Below are 22,830 nucleotides of genomic sequence, written 5' to 3'. Positions count from 1 at the left end.
GGGGGGGGGGGGGGGGGTGAGGCGGGCCCCCTCTAACCGTCCCCGCGCGGAGGGGCACGATGGCGGCGGGGCCTCGGGTCCCTCCGCGGACGGGACGGACCGGTGGGCGTCTGCCCACCGACACCCGTCGGGATGAGCCTGCCCCGGTGCCAGGTGTAAAACCGGTAGGGCCGGCGGCCTCGTCTCGGGTGGGGAGGGCTCGGCAGCGCCCTTCAAGCTCTCCCTAAGGGGCCAGAGCCCCCTCCCTCCTTCTCAGGAGCCCCTGCCTCAGGGATTGGTGCGTGTGGTTGCGAAGGTGGGCGGGGGCACGGGTTTGACGGGAGAGACGGTTTAGATTAGATATGGGGAAGAAATTTTTCGCTCTGAATGGTGGTGAGGCACTGGAAGGGGTTGCCCAGAGAAGCTGTGGATGCACCATCCCTGGAGGGGTTCAAGGCCAGGCTGGATGGGGCTTTGAGCAACCTGGCCTGGTGGGAGGAGTCCTTGTCCATAGCAGGGAGCTAGGAACTAGATGAGGGTTAGGAGAGGGTTCTTCACTGTGAGGGTGGTGGAGCACTGGAACAGGTTGCCCAGGGAGGTGGTTGAGGCCCCTTCCCTGGAGATATTCAAGGAGAGGCTCGATGAGGCCCTGGGCAACCTGGTCTAGTTGGGGGTGTCCCTGCTGACTGCAGGGAGGTTGGACTAGATGACCTTTGAAGGTCCCTTCTGGCCTGGGCTATTCTATGATTCTGTGATGTTTAAGGTCCCTTCCACCCCAAACCATTCTGTGACTGGGATTGCCCGATCCCTAGAACAGGAGCCAGGCCTCATCCAGGCCCTGGGTCAAACTGCGGTGTGGGGGAGTGGAGGAATCCCTGAGGAAAGGAGACCTTCTCGGCACCCAGATCAGGACCACTGTGCAGCTTGTAAAACTGAACATCCTTTATTGCTTCTGACCTCTCTCTGTTTCTCCCTCGTGCCTTATTCTGTCGGCAGCTTCTGAAACTGATATTGAACTATCAGCAGGACAGTCTCCAGAGGCTCTTCCACCTTTGACAGCAGTGATTTCTAACTTGGTCTTGGATCACACCTAGGCAAGTGGATAATCAGTATGCTCTCTGGGATTGCTCTCCTCTGGGAGCCTGCATACTGCATCACAGACTTCTCAAAAAAACATCAGGTGATGCTCCTGCATTTCTGGGAGCAATTTGCATTCTTGTGTTCATTTCTGACTTGAAGTTCTGCTAAGAAAAAATAGGCCTTGTGTGTTGGTATTTTTAAACAATTTTCAGCAACTCCAATACAGTGCAACTATTTAAAAAAAATAAAATACCCAAGAAGTGGTACCTTTCAGTTTTTTCACACCTCAGTCTGAAAAAGTAAAGTTTTTACAATCCTATCGTGTGTAGATACGAATGTATATACTTACTGGAACTTTTGCCCTGTGTATCAGTCAAATTTGATAAAAAGCTCAAAGATATTAGGCTTGTTGGACTATAAAAGGAAAAAAAAAAGAAAAGATGACTGCATCAAGATCCCACTACTGCTGTCGTTCTTCCTTTTTCACCTTTCTTGAGGGAAAGGCTGCAGCCTGCCCTCAATCCTTAGAGTGTGTCAGAGAATCTACACGGAGAAAACGCTGTGGGAGGAATTTCACACTATAGAATCCAGTGATGAGACATGAAATATTAAGAAATCTAGATGTATTAGTTCAGTTCATGAAAGTACTTTTTATGACATGCGGTTTCCTCCATTCATGACAGTATTGATTCTGGGTTCTACTTTTTGAAAACTTGAGTTTGCAATTAATTAGCATTCTTCAAATGTTATTTGTTATGGGTCTGGTGAGACTTTAGTGCCTAATTCATTACATAGGCTTTTCCATTTCCATTCTCCTTACCTTGCCAGTTATAGTTATCATAGTTTTGCTTTTTGCCCATGCATTCCCATCTCAGTTTGCTTAGCTCCATCTCATTCAGTTTCTCCAGTTCTCTCTCTCCATTCTGTTTCTGTCTTCCCCGCTTTACTGGCCTTTAAGTTGCTATTCTTGCCACGTTTCTCTGTTCTCACTGAGTCCTAGTGCCAATGCCTCCTGTCTTTCCTTCCTGCGTGTTCCTCATTCAGAGTCATTCTTCTTTGAAATTTCTTTCTTTGAGTTTCCTCTGAGTGTCCTTGTTCCAACCATTTTGACACCAAAGTTTCAGAAGACTTTCAGTCTTCCTTCTCCTCCTTTTAGATTGACTGCCTTCTTCCTCTGTGCTGCCTGGGCCTGATAGAGGAGGAAAAAACTACCTGCTCTTCCTTTTTTTACTATGCTGCATCTGGCATAGGCTCTAACAACTTGGAAATAGGTGAATTGTTTTGGCAAAAGTAGATGTAACTGAAAACAGTGTCTTAATGGGCAGTCTCAGAAACGAGAAGTTCCAGGAGTCAAGCCCAGGACAAAGTGGAGCATTTTAGCACTGAGGAATTTATTTAACATTTTTAAAAGGAGTTGTCATGGATCTGCAAAAATGGGAAAAGAAAGGCAAGGGGAGAAGGGATAAGAATAAAACTGGTCTAAAACATACTTGAGGCTCCCATGAAGGTACTGCTGTTGTGCAGCTTAATGCTCCTGTTTTATTCACAGGATGGGTCAGGTGATCTTGGCATAGAATACTGATGTTAAAACTTCAAGTTAATTTTTACTCCATTTGATTTGAAGAGTGAAACCAGTTTGTTATTTTTGCTTGGAAAAGCTAAAAGATAATGCGTGTTGCTTCCTGTTGGTCTTTAAAAAAAACCACGAAAGAGTCAAAAACATCCTTCACACTGGCATTCCACATATATTGAAAAGGATTATGTATATGATACAAATCCCCTTTATTTCACTTAAAAAAAAAATCTGTTCTCTTTCTCCAAAAGCTTTCCTCAGTTTATGATGCTAAAAGCTGGTGCCTCTACTTTTCTTTCGTCACTTCCCTATTGTTTATAGTGTGAGGAAAGCTTGATTGTTTCTTACTGTGTTATGGTATTAGTGTGAACATTTGCTTGTGTAATGGTTCTACTGACTTCCACTGTGGAGTAAGTGCAATCATATTTAGAAGTAAATGTCCGTCTCCAGTGTTGTATTTTACTGTGACAGCTGTCATAGAATGAGTGACAATTCAGTTGCCAGCCTCACTTTGTGTCCACCCACTCACTGTGTCTGGAAGATCTTCAAATTGAATTGGTACACAGGCTTCTCAACCAAAAGCTGTGAAAATGATCTGGGAAGTCAATAGCATTATGTTCCCTCAGAATGTCAGGCATTCAAAGAAGTAATCTAAACTTACATTGTGTACTTTTTCCACTCTCATCTTTTTATGCCACTCTGTATTGCTTTTTCTTCCTTTTAATATGTTAATATCCTTTGGCTTTTCTCTTTAAATAAATCTATTTTTTTCTCTGTACTGTCATAGAAAGCAGATATTTCAAGTTTGTGTTAGGCACAATAAAAATGCTTTTCATCACCTCTTGTTCAGATTGGGGTTTTGTGCTTGCATAATACATATATACAGGTATTTAGTCTCAAAATAACAAAAATTGAGCGAGCAGTTCTGACAGTGGGTCTCTCTGTGAGGCATGAGCTGTACAGCAGTTCTGCCTGCTCTGCATGGTTTATAAGAAATTGAGTAAATCCTTAATGCCATCGATAGATTTGGACTGAATATGAATAGTATATAGAGGAATTATTTGCCCAGATTTCATGTGAGCTGTCAGATCACTGTTGGCTTATATTCACTGCATTCTTAACTCATTATTTCTGCACAGAGCAGTTTTATTAGTGGTTATAAAGTTCAGCCAAGATCTGTATGTGTGCAAATTGTTTACTAGAGTATAGTTGTCCTTTTAAATTGCACTGGACACAACTGACAGTTTATAAAATGCTGATTGAATTAGCACAGACTGTCAGATGCTAAGACAATTTTCCTGGGGATAGCAACTGCACCACTTGAATGTAATTTTGTTAGGCAAATGTTATCAGGGGAAATTTGGAACTTTGTTCTGAAAAATATTTTATAAAAGTACAAAGTGAAATGCCCACGATCACACAGCAAGTCTATAGCTGAGTATGGTGCTGAACCCAAGATCTGCCAAAGTTCATCGTAGGCCCTCCTTCCTGTTACAGTCTTACATAAGTGTATTTATACCAGAGATTGTATCAGCTGTGTGGGTATAAAAATGGCTTTTTATTTCTCTCTTTACTTGTTAACTCCTGTATTTCCAATACTCATTTTTTTAAACTTTTAAACAGTAATGCCATCAAAGTGTGTTTTGGGTTTTTTTATTTTTGTTGTAGACTGATGGTCTACATTGCTCTGTCCAAAGAACTGTTCAGGTCACTTACTTTTCATTGATGTGATGCTGTAAAGACACATTTGAGATCCATTTCTTGTAGTTTTTCTTGTAGCACCCTTTGGACTTGAAATACTGAAAAGTATTTCTTGAATAATTTGTTGAATAATTTCTTCAAAAGTAACTCTTGAATAATTTTTCCCTAATGAGTAGCTTTTAAAGTGCAAACACAACCAAATGTTAAACATTTATCTGGTTTATGAACAAGATACTTTTGCTTTGGGTCAGTTTTGGGTTTTAGAGGAGAGGGAAAGGCCAGGGATATGCCTGTTTTTTCCTGATAACTCTGTTATTATGTTTTTTAGCACAGCAGGCCGTAGTCCTTGATGGTCTGTGAGTGCTGTAAGGAAAGCACTGTAACAGTACGGACAGAAGGTTCTCTATTTTTCAATGTTCAAGCAAAAAAGATGTTGAACAAGTGGTGATGATGTACTCTTTCTAGGCTCATCTGTTTAGCTTCACTCCAATTTGCTGTTCTTGTCAGCAAAATAAAAATAACAAAGACATCAGCTCTCATGTTTCATTTCTTAATGTCCTTGGTTCTTGTGGAGGTTGGTGATTTATGGCATTTGGCTGAGAATAGTAGTAAGAACATCTTTATTTTGTATTAGCTCTGAAAACATAAAGGATTGTCATTTTTTCTCCTGTTGAATCAGTTTCATTCCAAGAACACAAATTTACAGTCCTCTTTTAAACTATTGAAATTCAAGGAAAATGAAAACGGATCAAATGGTGGTGTAATTCTTTCTCATCTCTGGGCCCAGACCATTTCTGGGGAGAAAATGCATTGCTAATAGAAAGACTTGCTATATCACATGAAACATCTTACACAACAATCTCTTTTTATCATATGCCTGCAATACTACTATTACTGGCATGTGTGTACACATTTGATTGAGTTGCACCTGCTTTACGTGTGCAAAACTGCCTCAGGGTCTTTTAGGTGGGAACAGTGTTCTCGAGCAGCACAGGAAAATAAACCAAACCCATCTCCTACAATCTGGTAAGGGATGGTGATGGTCTTAAAAGGAGCACAAAGGTGCTACTGTGACATTGTATAAAATCATGGCTTTAACAAAATAAACAGGGAAACGCAAGTTTGTTTATTTTACATTTTAGGTAATTTTATATGATTTTGGGGCATGGATGCTGAAGTTCGTGTGCCCACGTTTCATCCCCAGTTTCTAAATTACTAAGTACTTTGCCCCGTATTCTTTTTCAAGTAAATTTATGTTTCAGTCCTTCAGACAATGTTTTCCTTTGTAGAGATCCAGTGCCAAATTGCCGCAGAAGCAGGGATGATTATACAGAGAGTGGTGCTGAATTCACGCCCCGGTATGTATTTCTCTCCAATAAAGGAGCCATGTGTTTGCTGTGGTTGCCTAATGCTTCAAAATGGGGAGGGTAGAAACAGACACTAACTTAAGATATTGACATTTATGTGTCTTAATATTGCATGCAGCAATAAATAAAGTTTATTGTGAAGTGTATTTGTTTAGTTTGTATATACAGATTGGTAAACTCTTGGGTGAGAAAAAAAGGTTTAATGTATAATAAATGAGAAAGCTCTAAGTGTAGGGACTCAGTGAAAAAAGAATAGCAAGCATTGCTTTTTAATTCTGACATTTGTTCTTTTTGCATTTTAAGACATGACTTAAATAACGTATGTTGTTACTGTTCATTTTTGTTTCCTTTTAGTAAATATTGAGTCTTTTCTTCCTTCCATGTTTTGAAGTGTTGTTTAAACTTAGACTCCTAAGGATTTGTTTACTTCCTTGCTTACACATTTGCCTTGTTATGGATGTCAGCCCAATATTTTGAATAGTCAGTTTCTAAACCGTCTGTTGTAGAAGACCCGCATGTGTGTGTTAAGTTTTTGGGGTGTATTGTATGCTGCTCAGTGCCAAAATACTCCTCTAAGAGATAAGAACTAATGGGTGAACTGTCTTTTTTTTTTTTTAATGCAAATCAAACATTACAGCAGTAGCCTGCTGTAGTTGCCCAGTCACCCTGACTTAAACCATACATGGCTATCTGGCTGGCTGCTTTTAGTGCTGGTGGTTCCTCTTGTCAGTCTGATTGATCTGCCGCGTGTGGTGCCAACCTGAGGATGAACCTCCAGTTCTGGGGATCTTGGCACACGTTTTATAGGTGTTTCTGGGGAAACTTTAAGGAGGTTTTGTCGGCAGTTGTGAAGGGGTGCTCTTGCAGCATATGCATGTGCAGTGGTCATGGTCTCTGTTCCCCCAGTCTCACTGACTCTAAAGAGACTGAAAGGTGAGAGTTTAAAACTTACCTGTTTAAAATTTATGGTTATTTACTACTGGCAAAATAACATACAGTGGTTTTGTTATGTGAGAGAAGTCCCAAGACATGTCTTTGTTCTGAAGTTTAGGGGCTTTTTAGCACACAGGGTATATAGAACCATTTTTTGAGAGTAGGGACAGACCCCTCTTCTTTTTTTTTTTTTTTTTTTTTTTATTTTTTTTTTTTTTTTATGTGAGAAATACGGGTCCTACTCCTGTGGCTATCTCTATGGCTTCTGGGGCTTGGCCCTGCCCCTTTGCCAGGGGATTGTGGGAAGGGTAGTGGACGGGGCCTGGGGTCTGACCATGACCTCTGCTCAGTAAGTTCATTCTGCTCTGGGGCTTCTCTGGGAATGGTGGGGTGTTGGGTCTTCAGTTGACTGCGGCTTTAGGGCTGCCTCAGCTGTTTGGGCATTCAGAGGTGCAAAGTTAAGAAGTCTTAAGAAAGGCCTTCGGTACCTGCTAAGGTTCAACAGCGTATATAGGAGAATGCTTCCATGCTGGCTTTGTTTGCTTGCAAACTCCTCTGTTTGCTTGCTGCTGCTAAGAAAAATCCTCTGCTTGGTTTCTTCTAAACTCTGGTGGTGGGTTTTTTTGGGGTTTTTTTGTTTCCACCCTTCTTTTTTTTTTTTTTTTTTTTTTTTAAGTTTGTATTAATTTTTAATAAAAATTATTTGTAGCAAACAGCATGGAAACTGTCAGTCAGGGCAAGTGCCTGGGATTGGCCCAGGTAAGCATAGGTTGACAGGTCAGCAAGTTTTCAGTTTGGATGGTGGCAGCACACCCATTTAAATCATAGCCTGGGACACAAAATCTGAAAGTTGGTCAGTAGGTTTATACCTAAGTAAAGATATAGCCTAACTTATTCTAAAAAGGACTATCATGGAAAAAGGCCTTCCATATTGATTAAGGGAAACTCCATATTGATTCATTTATTTCTTTGATTTTAAAACAATTCTAGGTAAGAATGGAGTGCCAGTGGCTGAAAACTTCCGACTGGAACAAAGCACAATAGCAGATACAATCCAAGCAGGACAAGTGCGTGTTAGAACCCTTTATCTCTCTGTGGACCCTTACATGGTAGGTGATGGACTTAGAGCTAAGCCAGAGTTTGTTTTTTAATATACTGTCAACTCTGTACCTGTCATGATGTTTAATGCTAAAGTTACCAATTATAGGACAAAGGTATCTCCAGTATAACTTAGTAATTCTGTTTATTCTGATGGAGTTATATTGGGAGGGAATCTGGCATTAATGTGCCTGTAATATATACAGGAACATCACTTTATAGGACTAAGAAGAGACTATGAGCCCTGGGATACCATTACAGATTTATTGTATCAGCTTTTTTGAACTTTGCCTATTTTATATAAATTTTTAAACTTTTTTTTTTTTTGCCATGGAAGAAAATATATTTCAGTTGAGGGGAGCGTGGGTAGAGGATGAAGAATATTTCATGATGAAGCAAGAGAGGGCAAAAGAATTCTAGACAAAGCATATAAATTATTTAAGTTAAATGCTATTTAGGTATTGGCGGTTTTGTTTACAAATAAAAGTTGGATTTTCTCCTTAAGTGGGTGATGGCAGGACAGAAACGTGTCAATACTTTGTAAACAGTGGAAACAGAGAGAGGATTGGTCAATGAAGCCACAATCAGCTAATGCACCTAATTCTGCAAAACTGTAGAAATTGTGGTTGTGAAAGGTGTGGGTTGAAATGGAAGTGAAGATGGGAGGAGAACCAGGCAGACGGTCTGCTAGTATATAAAAGTTTGCTATAAAGAGAATTCTGATAATTTGTTTCCTGCATAGATGGAAATAGTAGAAAAGACACAGTCTTAATTTCAGGAAAGTAGGTTTAGCTTGGGAATTAAGGAAGAGTTTAAGAATCCTGAAGTACTAACTCAGACTTCGGGGGAGATAATAAAAAATGACGTCAGATTTCAAGATGTTTCATGAAACAGATCTCTGTCTGGGATGGTCTACATACGTGTCACTGTTCTTCAGTGCATAGGCATGGACTAAATGACTTGTGGGTAGTTTTTTCAATCCTACATTCCTATGATTCATCCAGATAAGGAATGGCATTTATAGGATTCTTGTCAGACCCAAGCCAGTCGTCTTTGGTCGCATGGCTGACTTTGAGGCAGCATCTATAGAACATGTTGGCTTTGGTGATGCTGCTGGAGGAGATCAGAATGGTCCATCCTCCTTTTGTACTGAGCAAACAAGAGTGGAATGAGGGATCTAAGTAAAGATGATGAATTCTGGGGGCTTACTGAGAGATTTTTGAGTAGCTCTTTGTGTTTGAAGTTTTAAACATATCTCATCTCCAACTTCATTTGAACTCCTAAACAACCCATGTGTTCCAGCAGAGCCTGTTATTAAAGCCTTGTCTTTCAGCGGTGCCGAATGAATGAGGATACTGGCTCGGATTACCTCCTGCCCTGGCAGCTCTCTGAAGTTGCTGATGGTGGGGGCATTGGGGTTGTGGAGGAGAGCAAGCACGATAACCTTGCTAAAGGAGACTTCGTAACTTCCTTCAATTGGCCCTGGCAGACAGTGGCAATTCTAGATGGAAGCTTGCTACAAAAGGTAATGTAAATGCGAAGCCCAGATAGTCACCATTTTCTTTTCTTAAGTCTTTTTTTTTTTTTTTTTCTTAATAGTGGCTAATGGTACTATTTCTTAGTCAAAAGCAAGCCACTTTTATTGGAGCAACCGGTTCTCAAAAGGCAGATCAGCTCACAGGTGGCAAAATCTGTATCAATTTATCTCTTGCATTAACAAACCAAAATATAAATGGTTTTGTTGGTTACCAGACACACCAGTGTTATTTCAATTGGATCTTTGACAAATTTCCCTGAAGCGGCTTCTGTTAATTGATTCTGTTAATTATTCTAATTCTAGTAGAACTCCTGATCCATGAGAGTGTAGTCATAAGACATGAAAGGCTTTATATATATTTATTTCAATTTATTTCAGTGACATATGTTAGTGAAAGCTTTTACTTGAGATTTTACATCCATAGAAGAAAGGTTATTCAATATGAAGTTGAAAATGGAGAGGTAACAGTGCATTAGGCATATTGTCTTGATCATCCTCGTGTAACACAGAAAATTATTGTAGTTTAAGAATGTATACTTTGAGATAAGCTCCTCCCTTTAGGTCCTTTTGCCACTGATCTGCAATCACAGTATTTGATAAGACAGTGATATTTTATCAGAGAACCACACATTAACACAGGGATTGTTCACTATTGCTGGAAACTTCTCATCTCCCAACTGCTTTTTGCTTTGTGTGAGTGACTTTGTTTAAAACCTTTTTCTAAAACTATGGAAATACAATCTTTGTCTCATTTTGTATAAACTTATTATTAAGGTAAAGTTAGTTTATAGCTAGCTTGTCCGTACCAGTTGTACCTTGGCTGGTAACTATCCTGAGTTAATCTTTTATCCTCAGACAATCAAATAGCGAACAGCAAAACCTCACCTTAAAAAGAAATGGTCACCACCACGTGTTTCTGTTTTGTAGCTTGCTCCACAACTTGTAAACGGACGCCTTTCCTACTTTCTGGGTGCAGCTGGTATCACAGGACTGACAGCCCTCTTAGGTGTAAGGGAGAAAGGACACGTGGCTGTGGGTGCAAATCAGACCATGGTGGTGAGCGGAGCAGCTGGTGCCTGTGGCTCTTTGGCTGGCCAGGTAGGTGGGTTTAAGACGTACAAGCATTCGCTGTTACCAAGTTTATCTGCTGAAACATCCTGGTTAGGAAACATACAGATCAAATCACTGTAAAAGTGAGCAGGTACAACTCCGTGGGAAGGGCCAGTTTCACAGATTTGGCTCGTGCTCTCACTGAGAAAGATTTTTAGGTGTGAAACTTAAGGTTCATGGAACTGGGATAGGACAAAAGGGCCCAAGGTGATTACTTGTCACTAGCATAAATAAAGCAGATGGTATAAATACATGTATTTACTATATATTGATATAGTAGTCTGCCATTTGAACACAGTCTTTGAGTTGACTGGCAACTTTTTTTTCTTTATTAAAAAATAGTCAGTAAAAAAGTGTAGTAAACCCTTCTTAGAATCATAGAATCATAGAATGGTTTGGGTTGGAAGGGACCTCAAAGATCATCGAGTTCCAACCCCCCTGCCATGGACAGGGACACCTCCCACTACAGCAGGTTGCTCAAAGCCCCATCCAGCCTGGCCTTGAACACTTCCAGGGATGGGGCAGCCACAACTTCCCTGGGCAACCTGTTCCAGTGCCTCACCATCCTCACAGTAAAGAATTTCTTCCTGAGATCTAATCTGAATCTTTTTTCTTCCAATTTAAAACTGTTTCCCCTTGTCCTATCATTACACCTCCTGGCATGTACACACCTTCTTCGTGTTGTGTTCCATGACATCCTTTGGGTTTTGAGATTTACAGCCCTTTTATCCTCCTCAGCTTTGCAGGACGTGTTACAGTGTGTTTTTGCATATCTACATATATATATATATACACAGATATATGTATACAAACACAATAGATATTAAGCAAGCTTAAGACTTGCAGATAAAGTGGAGCTATGGGGAAACTGCATAATTTAATCTATGAAGAATGTATTTAAATAAATTATTGTTCAGGCTTTTTGTTATTAGCTATGCTAAAGTATTTGGCAGATGGTGATTTTATACTATATTTAGCTCTCCAGTACTGCCAGTCTTTGGTGCCTCTACAGATTAAACCTCCTGCAGTCAGTGAGGTTGGAAAGATGGCAGATTTTGGTTATACCTGCCCCTTCTCTGTTTTTTGAGGAGGGAATGATGAGGCAATTGTGTCACCTGAGATGGGAGTGTGCCATGAACTTTGCTGCTTGGGGTTTAGTGGGATGTGGGATAACTGTAACACCCCCTCAGGGCCCCTGTCCTCCCACTGGTACCTTTATGCAGATGAATGATCTAACTTCTCTTTGTTCTTTGGGGGGGGTGTTTTTTTAAACTCTGCTGCAGATCGGCCGTCTGGAGGGCTGCTCTCGAGTGGTGGGCATCGCGGGCACAGATGAGAAGTGCTCCATTTTGGTCCAAGAAATGGAGTTTGACGCTGCTATCAATTACAAGAAGGGGAATGTTGCAGAGCAGCTCCGTGAGCTCTGCCCAGGCGGTGTGGATGTTTACTTTGACAATGTTGGTGGAGACATCAGTGACACAGTCATAAGTCAGGTGATTATACCAGCTGTCGGGTTTATTCTAGTCATTCTCCAACGTCTGCGTGCCCAGCTTTGAATTCATTCACACTGGAACTGAACCTGCAGTAGAGCAGAGCAGACTTCCCACTTCATTGATCTAATCCAGGTGCTGATCCTGGGCCTGAGGAGAAATCAGTGTCTGTCAGTTGGACTAGCCTGGCAGTGTAGTAATAGAAACACAATTTCTGCTTTCTTATCTCTTGCTTCTTTGGCCAGCAGACTTGGTAGTATTCTAAAAACCTTGTCTGTCAGTGTAGTAATCTCGTGTTTTGCCAGCTTTGGTTTTCTGGCTTCACAAAAGACCAGTTCTGCTGGTCTTGACCAGTCCTCTCCATACTCTGTCTCATGGCAGGGAGGCTTTGGTGTCACAGGGTGAATGGGACTGCCTGCAATTCTCCCACTATTTTCTCTCTAAATAAGGATACCCATGTGAAAATTTTGCAATGTAATCTATTGCATCTCTGGAAAATTTAGTTTCTGAGACAAAGGAGTCTAATTTTTCTCACTTTGTGCTGTCCCAAACAGATGAATCAGAACAGCCACATCATCCTGTGTGGACAGATTTCTCAGTATAACAAAGATGTGCCTTATCCTCCTCCGCTGCCTCCTGACACAGAAAAAATACGGAGAGAAAGAAATATCACAAGGTACCTTTCTCCTTCAGAACTTGTGACCATGTTCCAGGTGGATTGTACACATGATGTTGTAACTCTAATGTTCTAATTGGAGTTCTTTTCTTGTCCCTGTTGCTGTTGTCTGCACTTTTAAAACATGAATGAAAGTACTAAAATACACCATGCCCAGTAGAAGGCAGTGGAGAATTTAGTCAGTACATTGCTACAAGTAATTATCATTTTTTATGATTGTTGCAGTTTCTCTTGATTGCTATAGGCAGCTGTGATAGCAAAATTTTGAGGAGCCTGAAAGTTAATTTATACTCACCATTTAGTTGCACGTCCATTCATTATTCTACTTGCCACCAAAAAAAGAGGTAAAAAAGACTAGGAATTCCTCACATTTTATGGCTGTTTGCTTATTCTGGCAATACTACTTGGTTTTTATTACTCTTCTCTCTGTCATTTGAACAGAATTCCTTGTCTAAGACTGATGTGACTGTCAAGGCCCTGCTGCAGGGAGCTGTCTCAACAAGCTGGCAAAGCTCTGAGCTGTGTCTCATTGTAATTAGCATTCATAATCCTTCCGTTTCAATAACACTGTTTCCTGAAAAGATTTGTAAAGATTTCAAAATATGCTTACCGACCTTTCGTAAATCAAGGCCTGTTCTTTTCTTTCACAGGGAAAGATTCCTAGTGTTGAACTATATGGACAAACAAGAAGCCAGCGTGTTACAGCTCTGTCAGTGGATCCAGGAGGGCAAACTCAAGGTGGGAACTTTCACATCTTGTGTATGGCCTCTGATACTATGTCCTCAGGTCTTGGTCTGAGTACAAGACATCCAATTTCTCTGTCCTTGGCTCTCTTACTGTGCCTCACTATTGAGCGAGTTTTCTTATGAATGTTGAAGTACACTTGAAAGCTTAGGAAGCAGCACTGTTTGAGTAGATACCTGCTGAGGATGATGTGACTGTAGTATGACAGACTTTTCTAATTACATGCTGCTGATGTCTATATTTCTTTCAGTATAAAGTGCAAGTGCTCTTTTACTTAAGGGATCAGACCTTCAAAAATACTTCCTTTCAAATTCCTGATTAGTTCATGTCCTGAATGATTTTTGGGGATCTTGTCTGAAATTTTGTTTCGGGCTTTATAACCACTGTTTATTATTTTGTGACGGGTAGATGCTTTATCCATCCCTTCCCCATCAGGTCTGTCTAGATTAGTTTTTGATTCTTCAGGTGATCAGTAACTTTCCTGGGGAAAATCCTGAGGTGTGAAATTTTGGCCCTGTCCAGTGTGGCAATAGAAGAACCCTTTAGATTTTGATAGCTTCTGTGGCAGTTTCATGGCATGTTTCTAAGAAATAATGTTAATCTCGTTTGAAGAAAGCTAAAAGGACTTGTTTGCCTTGGCAGGTCAGAGAGACCATGGTAGAAGGCTTGGCAAACATGGGTGGTAAGATTTTTACACCATTTTCTTAGAATAATAGTCTGATTAAACACAATCACAGTAGAGGTTATCTACCTCCTTTGTTTCACTTGCCAATTCAGATTTTTGTATGTTATCTAAAACATGATTTTTATGTTATAAAAAAAAATATTTTTTCAAAATGTATTAAAAATTTTTGTGAGAAGATTATTTTATCTTAAAAAACTCATGATTTAATGTAAATTTTGATTATTTTTTGTTGTTGTTGTTTTGTTTTACTATGGGGGGGAATGATTTGTTAAATTGCTACCTTAGCAGCTGATGATAATCACCCTGATCTTACAGACTCAAGGAGCTGCCCATTTCTTAGAACTTGTGTATAAGAAAATGGTATTTTGGAAAGCTTGAACTTACGCTTTAAAAAACCAGTTTCTAACGGTGCTTGTTTTTGAATTTGCTAACAACAAATAAATTGAAAAGAACACACAAGAAAGGGGCAAGCATATTAGAGATCAGTAAAGAAAGTAAAACATAATTAGTAATATTAAAGGAACAAAAAATCTGTAGCAAAGAAAATAAAGAAATGAAGGGGGGGTTGGGACTCCAGTGAGACAAAGTTAGAGAGCCAGGGCGTTCAAGATGTGCTGTAAGAATTTAGTCTTTAGTCCCATAAGATTGGAAACCAGTAGAATTAAGTGACAGCCAAATTTTACAGATTTAAATTTATTCTAATCATTGCTACTGACTGGTATACGTATGTATTTTGAAGGAATTTGATCAAATATAGCAGTCATATTTCATACTTTTTTTTTACTCAGAGTCATGTTGCACCAGCTTCTGGCATTTATTGCACTACATAGAGTATTTCTAAACATTTTCTTTTCACAAAGGAAGGAAACCCTCAGCATTTGAGGGCTCTCCAGGCACACTTTGTCTGTCTGTTTGGTACATATCTCACTATGTACCATATCTGATATGGCATGTCTCAAAAAGCAGCAAATGGAACTGTTAACTTGTACAGGGCTAAACAGTTGCTTACCAGTATTTTTTTTCTGTACCATATCTGATATGGCATGTCTCAAAAGCAGCAAATGGAACTGTTAACTTTTACAGGGCTAAACAGTTGCTTACACATATTTTTTTTAATTATTACACAAAAGTGCCCTTAGCAGTTTATTACAGAGTAGCTTTGCTTTTTTTTTTTTCTTTTTAATTTGGGGAGCTGGCTACTACATTTCTCCACTGTTAATTTTTTTCTTTTTTGAAAGTTCCTTGACACATTTTTAATTATTACACAAAAGTGCCCTTAGCAGTTTATTACAGAGTAGCTTTGCTTTTTTTTTTTTTTTTCTTCTTAATTTGGGGAGCTGGCTAGTACATCCTTCCACCGTTAATTTTTTTCTTTGTTGAAAGTTCCTTGGCACATTTGGCTTGGCACTAACTTATTTCATTATTTCTCTTGAAGCCGCTTTCCAGTCCATGATGAATGGAGGCAATATTGGAAAACAGATCGTCTCAGTTTCTAAGTGAAAAATATTTCTTCGGGAAAAATAATTGAATTCAATCTCTAACAGTGAGCAAGTTTTTCCTTATACTAATTTCTTAAATAAACCATCACCAGTCCATGATGAATGGAGGCAATATTGGAAAACAGATCGTCTCAGTTTCTAAGTGAAAAATATTTCTTCGGGAAAAATAATTGAATTCAATCTCTAACAGTGAGCAAGTTTTTACTTATACTAATTTCCATTTTCTTAAATAAACCATCATGTTGTTCTGTATGTACTGAAAGCAGAGATTCTGGGATGCTAAGGCAGAACCTACGCTAATAAACTAAATAGGGCTGGAAACAGGAATGCGATCATTTATACTAGGAACAAGTAATCTGTTCTTTGACATGACTTTGGCAGTTGCCGCTAGCACACCTGCAAATATTTCACAGGTGTGGTTTGGAAGTTAGAACATCCCAGGAACCAATAAGCAGTTTGTGTGCAGCCACCTAGTTTTGGTCGTTAGAAGAATTTAGTAGAGTAGATGTGCACCTTCCCGTGCAAGTGTGTCTCACTGCCCAGGAACTTCACTAGGAATTTTTCATTTACTGCTGTAAGTTTGCTCTGACAGTCCAATCGATCGGACTAACCATTTTAGAATGTAACTTCTCATTTTTACAGATAATTGCAATGAAAAATTCAGTTTCTGGAATCCAAGGTCTCTAATAACAAAGTCATTTCCATTTTGCCATCTGGAACAAATTTCCACTGATCTGTCTTGTCCATCTCCCTGTATTGTGTCTTTATATCCCCTATTTTCAGAGCACTTGAAACCCAATTCATTTACAATTCCATTGCACGCAGCCTGAGACTTTCCTCAGAGGTTGGTTCAGGTGTAGGGTGAGCCTCCTGCCTAACTCTTCATTTATTTACTCTTCTCAATTTTTGCATTCCAGATTTAAGTAAAGTTTTCTTTTTAGAATTCCTTTTCTAAACTTCACTGTATTTTATGACAATCTCCCTGATTTCACTACTTTTTCTAGTTTTAACACCTCTCCAGGGTGACAGACAGGGGATCTTAAAACACGCTGCCTAATGACAGAAGGTGACTTTGCAGACAGTTGACCTTCTGTCCCCTCAGTAACTTATGTTGGCTCAGATTTTTGGTCTAACAATGCTCTTTTATAACTCCATGCCTAATGAGACTGATGAGATTAAGTATGTGTCTTCAAAAGCAAGGAACAGAAAAGAAAGTAAGCAATTATGTTAACGTTCTTAGAATTTCTCGACCATGTACATTTAGAGACATTAACACCTATTTATTTAGAGAATAGGGTTGCTCATGACACATTCTGATTTACAGGCTATTGGGTTTGGTTTTAATTTGTTTGCCTTAAAGACAAGTGCTCCCAAACAGCAGGGTCAGCTGAGCAGGAGGCTCGGAGGCAGGAGGAAATGCAGGAGGAAAAACCCATTGAATTTGGGTTTTTGTGTGTGTGTGTCTAACTATACATCAGTACATATGATGTTTATTGGGGGCATGATGTCACCATGGTATTTCTGTATTTTATTCCACCCTTGAAGGCTGACCTCTTCCTGCACACAAGTTTCATCATCCTATAATTTGCATTTCCCTGTGGTTGGCTCCCTCCGATCTATCAATTTTGCTTGAGTTTCAACAGCCTGTTTTGAGAAAAATGCCTTTTATTCTTAAAACTGAGGAATCTTCTTCTGTTTTAATTCCAGCCTGTTTGAAAGAAAGTATATCATAGGGTAGTATCCAAAGCAAGCCAATTAAATATCCTTATATTTCAAAAGAAACTTCAACTATGAACTGTGGTGAGTTTGTGTTGTATGAGTGTAAGAAAGGAATCATAACAATAACCACTACTGAAAAGGTTTAAAATGTTGTTTCCCTTTCCTGTGTTTTAGGTGAAGGCCTCGGTCTGATAGATTTATGTTTCCAGAGTTCCATTTGTTTGTTCAAAGTACAGATTTTGTACTTTTGAACAGTGTTTGAAGAGCTACCCCAGAGTGAGTTCATCTGTGGCACTGTGAGTTGACACACCTTCCAGGAATGACAGTCCTCTAGGAAGTTATTTTTCATAAACACGATGAAATATGGTAAAATTATAAAATTCCCAGCACTATTATATTCCAGCAATTGCTTAGTAATCCACACAAGTTGTAAGCCTATTAAGAGCTGATGATGTGAGGGGTGATCCAGAGTGAGATCATGCTGAGGTAGTGATTTTTTACCATAATAAAGGCAGTTTGATTGCAGCAGCATTCCTGTAAGCTGTTGAGGGCAATAGAGGTTCTGTCAGCATTAGACAAATGGCTTTTGGGAAAAAAATAAAAAAAAAGAAAAATAGATGGGGACAGTCAAAGTAAATCTCATCCTGGTACCGTGTTCAGGACTCTCATAGAGGTGTTTCTTTACTGAATCCTGGCTCATGAGACCTCAAGTATAAATAAAAATCAAAGGCAGAAAATGCTTTAAACCAAGTGCCCACAGTTGTACAAATTATTACTACATCTTTTTTTCACCTTGCCGTAATTTCTTAATTATTGTAATAGTGTGACTCTTCAACAATCATATATTTTGCACTATAGGAGAGGTCTCATTTAACAAAGGGTGACAAATAACTTGTAACAAAAATCCAGAAGCACCAGCCTTTGTCCCATGAAGCTTCACCTTACAAAGATGGTGAGTGACAGTTGGTAACATCTTACCCACAGGCAAGCATAAATGCAGGGCAAGAGTTGTAAGCTACTAGAAGTTCAGCCATATGGTCTTTATAAATAAGCATTTCTTGTGAAGGGTAATAAAACTTACACAGTATTGGGCAGAGAGTTTTTTTTCTTTCTTATTTTTCTTTGAGCCACTCTTCTGCTTTATTTGTATTTGGTAAAGTTCTGTTCACTCCCATTTCCATCCCTTCTCCCTTTGCACCTTGCACAGTTGCTGTTGGCTGTCATATAGTTAATATTCTTCTCTTCTGCTTTTTTACCCTCTATTTTCTCTTTTCCTTCTCCAGTTTCCCTTTTCCTTATTTTTTTTTTTTTAGTTCATCATGTTTCTTGTCTTCTTCCTTGTTGGCTTCTTCCTTTGTTGTTAAAAGGGTTAACAGTTACAAAAACTCTAAGTTTCACAATCAGGGGTAAAGAAACCACATTTGGGACAAAGTTTTTTTTCTTTCTTATTTTTCTTTGAGCCACTCTTCTGCTTTATTTGTATTTGGTAAAGTTCTGTTCACTCCCATTTCCATCCCTTCTCCCTTTGCACCTTGCACAGTTGCTGTTGGCTGTCATATAGTTAATATTCTTCTCTTCTGCTTTTTTACCCTCTATTTTCTCTTTACCTTCTCCAGTTTCCCTTTTCCTTATTTTTTTTTTTTTAGTTCATCATGTTTCTTGTCTTCTTCCTTGTTGGCTTCTTCCTTTGTTGTTAAAAGGGTTAACAGTTACAAAAACTCTAAGTTTCACAATCAGGGGTAAAGAAACCACATTTGGGACAACATAGGAGCATCTATTAGTGGTTTAGTCTCAGAATTTCATGAAAAATGTCAGCGATAAAAGAGCTTGCCAGCCTACTTTTCTGCTTTATTTGTATTTGGTAAAGTTCTGTTCACTCCCATTTCCATCCCTTCTCCTTTTGCACCTAGAACAGTTGCTGTTGGCTGTCATATATTTAATATTCTTCCCTTCTGCTTTTTTACCCTCCATTTTCTTTTTACCTCCTCCAGTTTCCCTTTTCTTTATTTTTTTTTTTTTAGTCCATTATGTTTCTTGTCTTCTTCCTTGTTGGCTTCTTCCTTTGTTGTTAAAAGGGTTAACAGTCACAAAAACTCTAGGTTTTTACAAGCATAAAGAAACCAGATTTGGCACAACACCTTGATAACCAGAAAAACATGCTCTTTTTCATAGGAGCATCTATTAGTGGTTTAGTCTCAGAATTTCATGGAAAATGTCAGCAATACAATAAAAAGAGCTTGCCAGCCCGGACATAAATGTGCCTTGCTGCAATTTATAGTAGTAGTTGTTACACAAGTGCAGAGAGCAAAGTCTTGTCTTCTTCCTTGTTGGCTTCTTCCTTTGTTGTTAAAAGGGTTAACAGTCACAAAAACTCTAGGTTTTTACAAGCATAAAGAAACCAGATTTGGCACAACACCTTGATAACCAGAAAAACATGCTCTTTTTCATAGGAGCATCTATTAGTGGTTTAGTCTCAGAATTTCATGGAAAATGTCAGCAATACAATAAAAAGAGCTTGCCAGCCCGGACATAAATGTGCCTTGCTGCAATTTATAGTAGGTGTTGTTACACAAGTGCAGAGAGCAAAGGCAGATGCCTTTCAAACAGCTTCATCTCTTTATTCTACATTACAACGTATTGATCATGGAAGAAGCAGACAGAGGCAGATGCCTTTCAAACAGCTTCATCTCTATTTGATGCATTGATCATGGAAGAAGCAGAGGCAGGATTACTTAGTGGTGGTGTTTGTGACACTGCTCTGCTCCACTGCTACACTGCCTTTCTCTTTCCTGGGTTCTCCTCACAGTGGGAAATGTTTATACAATCCAGAAATAGATTGCCAGGGGATAAAAGAAGATCACAGACAGATTGTGTTATCCTGCAACAAGAAAGGGTAACAGCAGCTGGAATAAGCTCCAAACCTAGAAAATGCTTTGTGAGACACAACTGGGAACTTTTTCTAAAAAGCACAGAAAGAAGCAGAAATTAGTCGAGTTTTTAGCCACAGGAACATGGAATTTTGCAAGCAGAAAGATAGCAAAATTCACTTTTGCTACAGCACTTTGCTCTGGGTGGTGGTAAGAGGGTGGCTGAACAGGTCAGCAGTATTGGAAGAAAACTGCAAGTACAAAGTAGCAAAGTGTTTATGGCAAGAATAGGGAGGTGCAATTTATTTTTATAGGAGACTGTTTGAGGGCAACGGTGAGAGAAGGCAGTAAGGTTTTATGGGGCTATGGGTCTATTCTCCCCTGCTCCACCCTCTTCTTGGACTGGCTTCTTCACATCTCGGAGACCTTTCTGCAGTCCCTTCCTCACCCCATCAGCCCCTACTTGCTTTCTTTTGCCTTCCAGGCTGGGAATGTGGGGAGGGAAAGGGCCAAGAGCCAGGCTCTGATGGGCTGAAGTCTGGGTGGGAGCCAGCACGGTTGGAGTTTCTCCTGATTCCGGGGGTGACTTCAGGCAGGACACTGTCCACTAGTGTTTTTCCTGCTGGGATGGAGCTGCCTTTATGTCCCACTCACCCAGAGTGATATCTATATCTTGCTTTCGGCAATAACAATCCCCTTAGAAAGCTGCCCGGGCAGCAACGAGCATTTCAAACTGGAACAGCCTGTTCCCTGTCCTGGGGCCAGGCAGCCCGAGCGAGCCTTCGTGCCCGCAGGCAGCTCGCTCTCTCCTCTGCCTCTCCCTCCAGGAAGGGACTCTTTCTCTTTGAACTTTTGGAACTGTTTGGGGTTTGGTTTTGGGGTTTTATTTGTAAGCTATAAATAGTGGGAAAAGCACATGGAAAAAGCCTCTCTCCCCCCCATCCTTGTATTTTCCACTACACCGAAAGCCAAGATGTCTGTTGGGATCACTGAACTGGCCAGGCCTTCACTGATGACAGTTATAGGAAATTATGCCTGGTGAGGGCATTCCCCTGGGACCTTCCCTCTGCAAGTTCTGCTCAGCCCTCAGAGCGCTGAGGGTAACGCATGGAAAAGAATCTTCTTTTTTTTTTCCTAGTTTATGTTATGCATTTCACAGCATCCTGGATGTAAATCGTTGATCAACACAAGAATTCCTTCATAAGCAAACAGCAGCGTGACAAGTTATACATGATTTTGTAAAAGGCTTTAAAAAAAAAAGACAAAATGTATTTGAAAGACATTGTCAGATTTTTTTTCTTTCCAAATAATCATTTCAATTGTCCTTTTAGAGTAGTTTCAAATGGGAATTAAGTATTTTAAGGTAGCTCCTCCATGCAGATTAAAAAAAACCCAAACCAACAAACCCTGCAGAGTATTTACGCTATGAAAGATTGATTTGTCACAGATTAGACTAATGTCTGCCAGCAGTATGGAGAGTACTTCAGCAGTCTGATTCCAGGAGCTGCCACTTGCTGTGCTCACTTCATGTAGCTCTGATTTCTGCTCCCAATGAACAGCTTGGAAAGGATACTCTTGACTTCAGGAGGTGGCAGTACTCTCATCCTTACCCCCAAATACCCAGCCAGTACTACTTTAAAAGAAAGAGAACTGTGTGCCAGAAGTAATGAATGGCAAAGCCATTTGCTCCTGTTCAAGTAAAAAAGTTAATAAATAAAATCTTTGCATCCATTATTCATCCATAAACTGAAAAAACATGTCATAAACCATGTAGCACTGGGAGATCTTAGGCTGATGCTGATGTAAACACTAAGATACATTACAGCTCAGTATTGTCTTATCTTCTCAGGAGAAATGCTGCCTTTCAGTGAGCAGAAGAGCTTAAATTTTGAAAGAGGGCCAAACCCAGGCAAATTCATCAGGACAACACAGGGCCAGTTGTCACTGGAATGTCTTGCTTCAGTCTACTATGTTGAGTTGTACCTTCTGGGCACCACAGGTCACCAGAGGAGCAAATGCAGTTTTCTTCATAAGGGAGCTTGCAGATTCATCATAATATGTGCGTAGTTGTCAGAGGTTTGTCCCATTATCACTGGTTCATTTACGTGACTCATCATATCTTCTGGGAAATGGGCTGCGTTTTATGAAACCAATTTATTTTATTTGAATTTTAAGGGAAAACATACTGTATTGTGATTTTTGTAACTCATAGTTAACTTGGGACAACCACATGTCTAGATGATAAGGATAGCTAAATTAGAGGCTACCTCCTAGTCTGTCCTTCCAAGAACTTTTGGCCTGCTAAGATACAAAGAATTTTAAAAACGTTTAAGAAGGTATTGGTAAATAAAGTCTTCCTCTGTTAAAATAAACAGCTCAAATACAAAAGTTAACATTTTCCTGCTAAGGTTTTAGAATACCGGAAAACTGTTTAAGGAGAAAATCTGAATTAATGTGAGACCAGGTAAGTTTTACGTGTCTGTAAAAGCTGCTGTAGCTCTGTCTGTAGAGCATGAGATAAGAGGTGTTTCTGATGCAGGGTAGAGTTTTAAGTTTCTACATTGTGCTCGTCACTGTGATACCAGAGCAGTAGGATAGTCCCTTCTCTCAGAATTTACTCCATCTTCCCCACATAAGTATAAAATTCACACATAACCACATTTCAGAGCATGTGATTCTTATTTGGGTCCGTGGAGCCAGGGATAGCACATCTACAAATAAAACATCTTTGCTCGCCGCACTAAGAATAGCATTGAGAGATTCTTGACAGAA

At 39.7% G+C, this 22,830-nt stretch overlaps 1 protein-coding gene across 5 annotated transcripts in view; it reads left to right on the top strand.

Annotated features, from left to right (window-relative positions):
- Positions 1 to 18,283, top strand: part of PTGR2 (prostaglandin reductase 2) — an 18,514-nt gene extending 231 nt beyond the window's left edge. The window contains exons 2-12 of one of the 5 annotated variants that reach the window (XM_014950267.1): positions 976 to 1,073; positions 5,623 to 5,691; positions 7,624 to 7,742; positions 9,065 to 9,256; positions 10,196 to 10,366; positions 11,662 to 11,871; positions 12,423 to 12,544; positions 13,195 to 13,282; positions 13,931 to 13,970; positions 15,409 to 15,516; positions 17,366 to 18,283. In XM_014950267.1, coding sequence (XP_014805753.1) covers positions 5,655 to 5,691; positions 7,624 to 7,742; positions 9,065 to 9,256; positions 10,196 to 10,366; positions 11,662 to 11,871; positions 12,423 to 12,544; positions 13,195 to 13,282; positions 13,931 to 13,970; positions 15,409 to 15,473 — 1,044 coding nt within the window. In that variant the 5' untranslated portion in view covers positions 976 to 1,073; positions 5,623 to 5,654 and the 3' untranslated portion in view covers positions 15,474 to 15,516; positions 17,366 to 18,283. Of the gene's footprint in view, positions 1 to 975; positions 1,160 to 5,622; positions 5,692 to 7,623; positions 7,743 to 9,064; positions 9,257 to 10,195; positions 10,367 to 11,661; positions 11,872 to 12,422; positions 12,545 to 13,194; positions 13,283 to 13,930; positions 13,971 to 15,408; positions 15,561 to 15,715; positions 17,261 to 17,365 lie in introns of those variants that run through there. The other 4 variants (XM_014950265.1, XM_014950270.1, XM_014950266.1 and 1 more) reach the window with 4 other exon arrangements.
- The last annotated feature ends 4,547 nt before the right edge of the window (positions 18,284 to 22,830 follow it).

Source organism: Calidris pugnax, unplaced genomic scaffold (genome assembly GCF_001431845.1).
Source record: "Calidris pugnax isolate Ruff unplaced genomic scaffold, ASM143184v1 scaffold68, whole genome shotgun sequence".
NCBI classification, from domain to species: Eukaryota; Metazoa; Chordata; class Aves; order Charadriiformes; family Scolopacidae; genus Calidris; species Calidris pugnax.
Note: the sequence above shows the minus strand (reverse complement) of the source record. Positions and strands in the feature narration are given on the sequence as shown.